General features: G+C 39.9%; 1 protein-coding gene across 1 annotated transcript in view; it reads right to left on the bottom strand.

Moving 5' to 3' along the window:
• The window catches only part of LOC107191069 (ral guanine nucleotide dissociation stimulator-like 1), a 41614-nt gene that overhangs the window by 6248 nt on the left and 22439 nt on the right, over positions 1 to 12927 (bottom strand). Inside the window, exon 2 of the mRNA XM_015580017.1 lies at positions 12078 to 12294. Coding sequence (XP_015435503.1) covers positions 12078 to 12294 — 217 coding nt within the window. The remainder of the gene's footprint in view (positions 1 to 12077; positions 12295 to 12927) is intronic.

Below are 12927 nucleotides of genomic sequence, written 5' to 3'. Positions count from 1 at the left end.
TCCCTACACCACTTTTTCCCCTAGCGGAAGCCGAGTTTGCTCATGCGGGTACGTACAGGTAAGTGACTACTTCGTGTATTCCTTCATACAAGAGTGTCTCAAAAATGTTGTAACTCCTTAAAAGTGGTGGTCCCTGGAATGATTTGAAACAATTTTTTCGTTAACAAAACAAATAGTTTCGAACCACTCCAAAGATCACCCCTTTCAAGAATTTACACCTATTTCGGGACACCCTGTATACTAAACGTCACGCATTTACTGTGACATAAACACAAGCTCGTTACAGATGTTTACATGGATCGTAACAAAAATCTGAAATAACACTCCGACGGGAAAACTGGCAGCGTTTTTTTTTTCTTCTTTTTTTTTTTTCTTTCGAGGATGACGGAGGTATACACGTCTACTGTTGCCTGGACACAAGAGTGGTAAACTCAGTGGAAAAAGAGCCAACTTACCGATCCGTAACGAACCGACAATTAGAGGCTTACAGGGAGAACCCGAGCGTGACTTAAGGTCCTCGTACCCTCCTCGTCCTTGGAGACGGCTCCTTGGAACGCACACGTCAACTGTAGGTACATCCATTGTTCACCTGGGAAGGAACAACTCGCCAGGCGAATAGAAATCCACATCGTCGAATTTGTGTATTCACCACGGGAGATTATACCGTTCACTGGGCCGACACTGTGATTCGTTCGTGTTCACGGGTTAAATAATAAATGTTTCTGGACGAATGATCGACCAGTTTAACCGCCCCCGCCAGCCAGTTACAGCGAGGACAAAAGAGAGTATTTGCATACTAGACTCTTGTTTAATAAATACACCTCGTGGCCAGACTCGTGGATTTTTATGCAAATTCAGAGTTTTATGGATTGATTTGTAGTTATGAAATTAACCCCTTAATACCTTTGATGTAAGAGGGAAAATTAAAAAAAAATTTGTGTATGCTGAATTATTGTTTATTCGAAATTCAACATATACACCTTATTATATGTTCTTTCCTTAGTAATTTCTGAAAAATTATCGATCAACAGAAGAAAATAGCTGCCATTTGAAAACGTTTTTCTTGAAATGCAGTTTTGAAAATTGGTACCAGAAATATTTAAAAGACTACTGAACTGGTTTGCATCAAACTTTGTGGTAATATTCTTAGGAAAACCCTGTATATATGTACAAAAATAGGAGTTTTTTTTTCGAAAACTAATGTCTGTTTATATAATAAAATATTGAAATAACAAACAGCACTTTTTTGACCGGTTTCCTAAATTTTAGCAGGCGCCTGAGAGAAAAAGTTAGACGTATTGTGTTGTGGAAATTCATATTTGCGAGAAATGCATCAAAATCGCAGTCTAATAATAAGAAACATTATTATTCGTGTAATTTTAGATTAGACTATCATAATCTAAGAATTTATATAATTATTTATAAAAGTATGACTAAGTTGTAGATATTTTGTTTTACTTATTGATAGGTGACACATCTAAGAATGCTCACTTAGAGTGAGATACTTCGTTAAGATTGGTTAGGTTCGATAAGATTAAACGAAATAAATACTGCGGTGAATTGGTCTATACTGATTTCATGTCAATTCTAAAATTCCAGTTCTGTTAATAAGTTTAGCAGGAAGTGGTTCGACAGTCATCAAAAAAAAGATACAAGACCGCAAGGCGATATGAATATGTTACATACATCGTTAATATCATAGACGTGGATTATAATTCATATTTCGTACGTAAGGACGATGAAAGATTTCAAGGAGACCCATTAATGTAAAGAAGGTCAATGGTAACACTATACACTGGCAAACAACATTGTACGTAAAGAATTATGCAAGAATCGAAGGAATACAGAGAACGAATCATGGTTTATTCAATTCTTCGTCTGTCGATGACAACTGCTTTACACATTCGAAAACCGAATTACAATTTTCAGCCATTTCAAAATCGTTAAACATAAGATCAAGAAGCTTTTAACTCTTCGATAAAAGAGTTACCATTCAGATAAATATACTTCGATTTAAACTCTTCTTTTCAACATACAACCTGTAATCGTTCAAATTCTGCGTATGAAAAACGACATTCACTCAGCAACAGCCTAATTTTGTTCTTATTCCAATTAATTTAAATCACACGACACCCCTGAATCGATTACGAAACATTCCGTGCACGATCTGAAACGTCGATTCATTCATTAATCGAATTGATCGCTGAAACCTTGACTCGCTGAATTTTCCAGTGCCGCGAACCACAAACTGTGTTTACGTTTGTTTCGATATCGATCCAGCCGCTATCCTTCGACAGGCCAACCAATCGACGGACAAAAGTCCCGTTTATCCTCGTGACAAGGGCGAGGTGCGAGATCCGTCAATAACCACGAACGGCACCGAAACCGACGTGTGTGTGCAAACCCTGCATCATCGTCTCTCTCCTAACATTCCGTGTCGGCCTATAAAAAGCTTAACATCGGATTACCCGCGAATGTCGCGACGATCGATACCCATGGAAATACGACATAGTATGTATACATATACGTCGTGAACCGAGGAAACCCGTGGAATGTTCCATCCGTGAACCAGACAGAGGTACTGGCTTTCGATCGATTTCTCGAATTAGATTCCAGGAACGGTTCCGCGCTCGGTAATCGCAACTCTGATTGAAGCTGGAATTTCTACGATGGACTGGGCGTACTACCAGTGATTGGACACGAAATGGTAGGTATTCTCAAGATGATGGTAGCCTGTCGAAAATGGTATCTCTGAAGAAAACGGTAATTCCGAAGAAAATGGTTCCTCCAAGGAGGAATCATTCATAGTAACTTCGAGAAAAATGGTTACTTCGAGGAAAATGGTACCTCCGAGGAAAATGGAACCTCCAAGGAAAATGGTACCTCCAAAGAAAATGTTAACTCTGAAGAAAGTGATATTCTGAGAAAATGGTACTCTGAAGAGTGTGGTATTCCGAAGAAACGGTAATTTCAAAGAAAATGGTACCTCCAAAGAAAATGTTAACTCTGAAGAAAATGGTATTCTGAAGAAAAGGTAATTTCGAAGAAAATGGTTCCTCCAAGGAAAATAGTAATTTCGAGAAAGATGGTAACTTTGAGGAAAATGGTACCTCCGAGGAAAATGGAACCTCCAAGGAAAATGGTAACTTCGAGGAAAATGGTAACTTCGAGGAAAATGGTACCTCCATAGAAAATGTTAACTCAGAAGAAAGTGATATTCTGAGAAAATGGTACTCTGAAGAGTGTGGTATTCCGAAGAAACGGTAATTTCAAAGAAAATGGTACCTCCAAAGAAAATGTTAACTCTGAAGAGTGTGGTATTCTGAAGAAAAGGTAATTTCGAAGAAAATGGTTCCTCCAAGGAAAATAGTAATTTCGAGAAAGATGGTAACTTTGAGGACAATGGTACCTTCGAGGAAAATGGTAACTTCGAGGAAAATGTTAACTCTGAAGAAAGTGGTATTCTGAGGAAGAGGTACTCTGAAGAAACTGGAATTGTGGAGAAAATGTTAATTCTGTACCTCCTTCCGTATCTGTCCTCCCCTACCTATTCCTGAAGCATAGCCCATATCAAGGATCTACAGCTGCTTCAATTTAAATTCATAGTGATACTACATCACGTGATACCATTGTTACTCAACGAAAGATCGAGAAGATACATAAATATTAATTTAAAATATAATAAAAACAAAATAGTGGATTACTTACTCGTACACCTAATATTATTATTGTGTTTAACGAGCGGGAGTTTGAAACGATAGAAAGAAAACAAGACTCGTTTTAACTCGAGCACCGTGAATCGCAACAAACGATACGATCTGGAAGCAGCTCGGTGAATATCGCGGAACGCTATAAATAAGATCCGCGATTATTGGGCCACGAGTATTAGAAAAGCCCGCGTGCATTTAAAGAGGAACGATAGAGAGCCTTGCCGATAACAGAGCCGCTCCGCGAAACAGTTTCGCAACAAACTTCCGAAGCCTGTTAGATAAATCCGCGCGGTGATCTAATCGTTGCTAGACTTTCTTGACCGCGAGTGTTAAACCGGCGTTATCGTCACGGAAGAGTCCGTGGGCCGCGAATTCCCGGCATTTTTTCACTTTCTCTTACAGATCACGTTTTATTTTGGGGCTAGGTCGATCGCTGGCGTTTTGCCTGCTTTCGGTTCTCCGCATCGTGGATCTGAATCAGCCACATCCGACTCGAAGGAAGTTTGATAACTGAGTGACGCAGGTCTCGATGCGACAGATTTTCGCGAACCAGTCTATATATGGAATTTTTCTGATTACCAGAAGAATCGGGCAAGGAGAAACAGGATTCTGAATTTACACTGAAGTCGAAAAAGGAAGTACCTGAAATTTGGTCTTTCTGAGTCGTCCTTGTATACCGAATTTATGAAGTCACAGGAGGATAAAGATGGTTCACCTGTTTTGAAACGATCTGTACACCCAATTTGATGATCAAAGGTGAACCGAAAGGATAAACGGAATCTTTAATATTAATTAAACTATGTTCAACATTTCCAAAAAGTCATTGAGATTATTCGAAAATCTTACATCCTCTCTGATCACCCTGTACATTACAAACTAAGACCATTACAAGCTTTTACGCTCGTAAACATCCATCACTCGTTTGGAAATATCCTCTAAATCCTTCCTGCGATTCCACAGTAGCTGTTTGTCAATGCATGCAAAAGAAATGGTTCATGTCGAGTAGCCTGTCGTCTGGCTGTCGGTCGACGAGAGAATAACCAACACGGAGAACAAGTGAATCACACTCTGGGCCACGAGGAAAGATATAAAAGAACCTTTGGTTATAGTGTAATAAGCCCACAATCATCGAATCGAAGGAAAAAGTGACGGGAGACGGGGGCAGACTCGTGACGAGTGTGAAAACGTCGCGTGGGTACACCAGGACAGGCCGGAAGTTCAAAGAACGAGTGTAGATAAAGCGGACCTTTGTTTGGTGCCGAGAGCACAAAAGCCACTCACGTGGCCCGCTTACAAACGCCTCGAACGGAGGCGGCACAATGTGCCCGACAAAACGTGTTAACGCCGCCGAAACTCTCCAAAGGGAGAGTCAGGGTCAATGAAATAGGCCCTCGAGTGACATCCTATTCTGACCTCATCAGGCTCGAAGAACACGTGATTGTACGACGGTGTTGTTTGCTAGCTACTGAATAGCACAGTTTAGTATAACCCTTTTAACTTAGGCGTCTGAATCTAAAGTTAATTGTTATTGGTGTTTTATATTGCATTGCATGTCGATTTGAAATGTAAGAGTAACTGTCAATGGAGGGTTAACGGAATTGGGTAATTTTTAGCGTATTCTGTACATATACATGAAATCATCGATGAGTGTTCGAAAGCTCCTCGACGTTGAGTGTTCAGACGCCATCCCCACCACTTGGGAAAAGTATCCCTCGTAGAACCAGTCAAACCCCCAGTGATGGGGATACTTTACTTTTACTTTCGTTCTTTGGTAGGTGCAAGTTAAATAATAATTTAAATTCGGTAATTGGCAAAGATTCATATCTCAATCATTTCGTTAAAGGGTTAGAGTGCATAGAGTTTTCTTTTCCAAGAATCTTCTTGGTTCTTTAGATCGGTAAGAAATTCCTGCAATTTCGGACATTTCATCACTGATCCGAAGATTACATTAGGATATTATTTTAATTGCAAGTATCGAATGGGCCAGTAGAAAAATTCCTGTAATCGCGAATTAATTAACTGAAATTCAAATTGCACGGATGCGCGCGCGCGCGCCTCGATTGCTCGATTACGAAACCAATTTTGCGTCACGAGGTCGGAGACTTTCGATAAACGATTCCCGCAGGTTGTGTGGAAGCCGAGGCTACTGTTGTTTTGTAAACACACTGTGTACGTGTGCGTCTCACGGGACAGCGTGTCTGAATATCTTGCGACGGACAAAGGAATTTTCTTTCGCCTCCTCCACGGGGATCCTATTAGACGGCGGGCCTCCCCGGCTGGTTTCCGGTCAGGCAACGCATAATTACACGGGTCCGTAAGCCGGTACGCAAAGTACGATTCCCAGATAAGCAATTAAACGAACCGGTGGCCGAGAACCCCCGCGATGACTCATATTACACAGGTGAGTAAGGTGTCAAAGACACCTCGTTTCCCCCCTTTTTTTCGTGAATGTCGTCCACGTGTTTTGAAACGATCTGTACACTGAATTCATATTGAAATTTGTCCAGTAATGAAGAGGATAAGAGAAACTTTTGAAAATTGTTTTTCTTCTGAATCACCCTGTACATCGAATTTATTAAGCCACAGATGCCTAGAGGTGGTCCACATGTTTTGAACCGATCTGTAAACTAAATTTATATTGAGACTGGGCTGATAATGTAGACGGTAAGAGGAATTTTTGAAAGTTATTCCTTCTGAGTCGTCCTGTGCACCGAGTTTATGGTTACAGCGCCTAATTTCGATTATTATTTTGCCAGAGAACACAGGAAGTTTTTCGATAGTAACGGAACTCGATCTGTTTCATAACTCTCAGAGATCGAATCGTGCAACTGGGCATGAGAACTGATACGAATTCATTCACGACGGTGTAGTTCGAGTTATTTTTAACAATTATCTTCAATTGATAACAGAGAAATAACAGAATCGTGGGTCCGTAACACGGCAGTCATACGATGAGCTGATTTAATTCATCCTGTCGCGAATCGAATCGGGCACTTACCCAATTTAAATACCCGAGTATTATAATACTGCGTCTAGAGAGAGATAATCATTTTGACAATCACGGTTTAATCTAATATAAACTTCCCACTACGAGAGGTCAAAGCACTGACTTCAAGAATACCGAATGAAATTTTCAAATTTAATTTCCGTGATTATCTTTGTCCACGAGATTCTTCCAAACATCGTAATTTCATAAGTAAACTGTGGAAATTTATACAAATTTGCCAATTTTAGATACTAATATCTACAAATCAAAATAAAGCAGCATTTTGAATTCTGTATCAGAGGATTTACTATTAACACATAATTCATGTTCAACTTCACTGAAATCTTTATTTTATTGCACTTTCCAAGTAAAGGGATACTATAAATGGCATAAACAACCGCAGTCTACTCATAAGGAAACGAATCATTAATTATAATATGATTATACATTTATTCTGGTCTCGAAGCTTTCTTGACTTTACTCGTAATTATATTTATGGAAGTCTCGCGAGATGAACAGAAACAGAAAGATAAGGAAACTCTACAATTATTCGCCAGCGATCAATGAACAATAATTACCCCGTCAGCGATACACCTCAGACGAAAGAGAGGCCAATTGGGTCAACGTAACCATATTTCACTTTTTATTTGTACTCGATTCCTCCGGGGCACGTTAATGACAACGCGATACATCGCCGATGACCACTCTGACCCTGATTAAACGACATCTTCACACATGCCTCTCGATCAACAGCCACACTACCCTGAAACTCTCAGCGATCCTGTAAAACGTTGCAGAAAGTGAATCACTCCACGAAACATTGGAATCCCGTGGGACGAGCTATATTTCTCCTTCTTTTTTTTTTTTTCGTGTTTCCCAAGCGTGCGTTATGCCTCGAGCTATTTTTCTCTTTTCAGACGTTTCTGTTATGCGTCTCGATCTATTTTCCCGAGACTTTTCAAGAATCTCCAATTCCTCGGATATGTTTGTCGATCTTATCCACGCCCCTCGAGACAAAAACCGCGGAACAATACGTATGATACTTGTGTGAAAAATAACGCGAAAAGAATTGAACGATTGGATACGGTTCAGAATACCGAGTGGTTGATAACTGGCGATACTAGAGAAAAAAAATAAGGGATTGACGGAGAAATTAATCGATGTTTTTAAAAATGGAAAGAATTGTATGACACGCTGATTGAAAGCACTCGATTTTCTGTTCTAAGAATTGAGATAGAGGGACCACTTGCTCGAGTGACATAAACGTAGAGAAAATTATATGGATGTAGACCCAAGGGCAATTCCCTAACAGCCATTAGTCTCCAGTTGCTGGTGATTCGACTCACGAGAGTGTAATTCAGAGGATCTGACTTTCAAATGAACTCCACTGTATGAAAGCTGTCATAAAGACTAAGTTTCAGATCTCTACTATCTTCTATTACCAAGATCAACACTCCCAAGAGAATAGAAATACAGTAAAGTCGCCTTAAGTGCGCGGAAAAACCTATAATAAAAAAAGGTAACTTTGATGAAAATGGTAATTTTGAAAAAACTTATATTCTGTAGAGAGTGGTAATTCTGTACTTTTTCCCCTATCTATAGAAATGATGACCGTTCACGCTAACTGCAGGTATACGGTTCCGAGTTTCGCGCAGTTAACGCGACCTTAAGGTTATTTCGACTGAACAGAAGATTTCCTAAGACATTCCGAACCTAAAATACACTGCCGCTATATTGGACCCATTATAAATTACTTATTGTTGCACCAAAAAATATCGTGTCAATCCCTCAAAATCAGTTCCCACAAATGGGAATCCCCTCAATCTCCTCTATTTCCCTATTTTCATTCCAAGAATAGCTCACTTATTAAGTTCGCCAATTAATTCTTCGAAATCGTTTAATTAAATCGCTGTTACGTTTACGTTAATCGAATACGAGCAACGGTTCACGGAATACACCGCGAACGGGGAATTTCCTCGAGTCGAATGGGCGAAAAAAAAAAAAACAATTGGAGCGGAATCACCGAGGTGGGAAGACGATTCATCCGATCCGCTGTATAATACGATAACTTATTACGTTCAAACGGCAACGATGTACACACACGCACACACTTTCCTCTGGAGCGCGGGAAAGTTGTACATATCACGATCGGCAGTTTTAAGGCGCATGCACACTAACTGCCGTGACACACTTACCGTTCGTGGAAGCGAACTAAAAGCAAATTTTGCGTGTGCTTGCCGCGAAGCGGTTCGCTTTGCGCGACTGATAGCTTATCGGGGCATTGTAATCTCGCATCATCGACGTTATCGGTCGTGCACGCTTGTCATTCGTGGATCACGAGTAATACCGTGTCTGTTACCGAGGACCGCGGGAATCTTTATCTTCGCATGGACTTTTTGCATAAGGCTACGGTTACACTGGAAGCGTTCTGCGATGAGATAATGTTCCGACGTATCGTTTCGAAATGTTCTGCGGAAATAGGTGACAGGCAATATGGAGCAGATGTTTATGCAATACAAACTTTTTGAATAAATTTTGGAGAACTAGACGTAAGCAAAGAGTGATTTTCTTCATCCTACATTTATTAAAAACATATACACCTCGCTATACGGCCGCTCTTTATACGGCATTTCGCTAGAACGGCCTTTTTTAATTATGGCACCTTTTCGCTAATTTTATTTTTATGTAAGCATATTTATAAGAAATAAAACGAATAAAATGCTTAATGAACTAAAGACTATATTATTTTATAAAAAATTGGATCAGATCTAATTGAATTTGTATGGGTTTGTATCAAAATAATTGATCCGTTATACGGCTTTTCGCTTTACGAAAAGAAAGTTTGTACAGTAAGTAGTATATTATTAAAAAGTCTATTTTATTCAGTTCTATATATTCCCTTACGATATGAATGCATAAAATCTCCAGTGTAGTCACCACTATCATAAAAATTTATTTATCCGTATTCACTGGAAAGTTAGTTCGTCAAAAAAAAAACCTTTCCACTCTAACCGTAGTCTATTAAACTTCTTCATACGCGTTACGAATCGCAGAAAGTCAGATATAAAACCGAGTTATTGGAATCGTCGAAGGAACGACCTTCAGGATTGCATCGAGGTCTTTGAATAATAAGCTGTTTATACACCGAGAGTAACAGAAAACGCGTTATAAATCTGAATTGTGATTCCAGATTGCTGGTGTCTGGTCGAAATAGGACTGCAAGATGAATGGTCTCCTTTGAGTACGATTCATTCGTGGCTACAAAATGGAGTACCCACGATAAATCTACGAAAACTTTGGTCGGATACTTTCGCGTGATTTATCGCGTAGGATCGAGACTAACTGGCCGGGCGAACGTAACAATTACGAAGGAACACGGGTAAGCAGTTTCGACACTTTCTAATACACGAACGGAGTCGGGTTTCCAGTAAACGGGTTCGATACAGTAAGCTCGGTGTTCCTGGGCGGCTGATTCGGTTTCATCGACATCGTGCCAGACCGCGGACGAGTGATTAAACAAATCGTTTTTCACGACACAGAGAGGATTTATTGGTCTCGAGCGATACCGACCCGTTTGCCGTGCGTTTAACACGGATTTGGTCTGACGCAGACAGGGCTGATTCTACTTATTCAATTTCTGTGAGAGCGTACACAGAAATTGGTCGATTTGGGTAGATAATCAGGACAAGAAATTATTCTACGTGGAAAAATGAGTCGAAAATGTAGAATGATATTTTTTCGTACGATGGTTCGTGTTCGAGATAATTCAATTTGAACGTCTACTGGCTACGCGGACAATGTCTGTTCGTCACATTCTGTTTCTACTTAATGTCAGCGTGAACACCAGAGTTGGACAGAATTTTATTTGAGCACTGCATCCTGACCTTTAAACAGCTATTTTAGTAAAGTAAGTGTAGTTAAAGAGATTATTTAGTTATTTTTATTGTGACGAGGCTTACCTTCGAACAGTTAACGAGACTGAATAATTGTTCGCCAAGGGCCTACTCATTCAAGCAGAAATATTATTTTATTAGGTGTACAAATTAATGCGTGGCCTTATTTTCATAGATTTCTTGTTTATTTATATAAAATAAAATACAGTCTGGACTTGAAAATAAATATTCCTCGTCATTTTTCTACAGATTTACGTCATTTTTTGAACAGTTGGCGAATACCGTCTCGAAAAAATAATGACGATTTTGAGTGAATAATTAAATTGTGGAGGCCACGAATTAATTTGTACACGTAATATTAGAATAATTGGAATTTCCACATTTAATCGATTGAAAATTACGAAATACTCTTTCATCTTTTATTCATTATTCGAAACTCTTTATCTAGGTAATATAATATGTAACCTCTAATGTCTGATGAATACATATATACGTAAATGTCTTCAAGTTCGATTATCTCCAACTCGAAGTATCGTACGAAAGAAGTTTTATTCCACATTTTCGACGTATTTTTTCATGTAGAACGATCTATTATACCATCCGTTTTGACCTACTCTGTATAATACCGACCTCTATCCTCCCGAAAGGACGAAAATCGAATTCATTAAATCGAAAGAATCTGGCGGAAAGCTTCTACACAATTCAAGACGCAAGATTTCATGCAACGTGTCAAATGCAAACGGCGAACCAAGGAACATCATCGCAAACGTGTGATTCACAAATACTCGTCGATGCTACTACGTCGAGTGCAATACGAAAACAAAGAACCACAACAGGCATAACAGAGAGAGAAAAAAAAAAACAAAACACAGAGAATCCGGGACGGCATACGGAACCAAGGAAAAAAAGGTCGAACGTGCAAAGTCAAGCTGGGAAATCTGAATGTTTGAATTCGAACTACGACGGTGGAGTCCACCATTTAAATTGCAACGATCGAGCGTCACTTCGACGTTCAACGAGATCGAATTCGAATCTTAGCTAACAGACGCGAAATTCAAATTGTCAAATTCAGAATTTCAACGTTCCGATCGATACGAAAGTGGTCAAATTGAAGTTTCAACGATCGAATCTTAAAAAACGGATTCAAATATTAACGATCGAATTTAAATCTCAACAGTCCAATTCAAATTTCAACGGCCAAATTTCAAATATCAACGGCCAAATTCAAATATCAACGGTCAAATTCAAATATCAATGATAAAATTCGAATCTCACCGGACGAATTCAAATCTCAACGGCGAAATTCAAATTCAAACTGAAATTCAATCCTCCGCAAACGCAGATTCGCTTCAATCGAATCGATTCAGAGAACGGGTGACCGAACAAAAAGAAGAAACAAAACTAAGAAGAAAACAGAGAAAGAGAGATAGGGCACTCGAACAAGGAAACAAAACTGGATGATGATGAATCTCTTTCGAGTCTGTTTACCTGCTGCACGTACCACTGCGTGGAATTCTGGTTCTTCCTGTGGTTGGTCGGCTTGCAGGGGCCGCAGAGAAGCAGGGGCGCCAGTTTGTTAACCCCCTTGACGCTGGCCGACGCCGGGGGCGACGCTGGGCTCAGCCCGTCATCCCCCAACACGGGCCACAGCATCCACGACTGTATGTCCGCGGAACTTCCCCTTCTTCCGTCACTTCGATTCTGCCTGTGCAATCGATCTAATGATTTTTCCTGCCGACGAACACTCTCACTTCGGGTAAACTAACCGATTCGGACTACCGATAACTCAATAGACACACACAGCGGGTAATTTAACGAATAACTATAAGAAAATTCTTTTGCAGTACAAAACATTGACTTCTATGTACTTCAACAGAATATGTTCTCCACTGTATCACTAATAAACACACCGAGACGCATTTTTCTGTTCGATCGGCTTTCTTTCGGACACGATACTCTTGTCTGCTGGAAGATTGAAGGATCAAATTTAATGAAATCGTAAAGGATTATAGGTCGTCATTTTTACAACAGGTAGGTTTTCGGTCAGTTTACAAATGAAGATTCCCACTGAGGTCGTTGTACATAAATTTCTGTCACATAAGCCGAATTATTGTGAACTGTTGGATTAGACGAAGCCCTCGAAAATTCTGATCCAAATGGATCCATTCTTCGCCGTCTGAAGTTACAAAATTCACCGGTATAAACTGCAGAGTCGTTAACCAATTCGAACATTGATTCATCGTCATCCTTCAAACTTCGATCGACGTGAATCGCGTACCCCCATTTCCATTGTCTCGACGTTCCCACGTATCCAGGGACTCGTCCCTGGTAAACCGAC

The sequence above is a fragment of the Dufourea novaeangliae genome, unplaced genomic scaffold, assembly GCF_001272555.1.
Source record: "Dufourea novaeangliae isolate 0120121106 unplaced genomic scaffold, ASM127255v1 scaffold221, whole genome shotgun sequence".
Classification (NCBI taxonomy): domain Eukaryota; kingdom Metazoa; phylum Arthropoda; class Insecta; order Hymenoptera; family Halictidae; genus Dufourea; species Dufourea novaeangliae.
The sequence above is the reverse complement of the archived record's forward strand: the minus strand, read 5'-3'. Positions and strand labels throughout refer to the sequence as shown.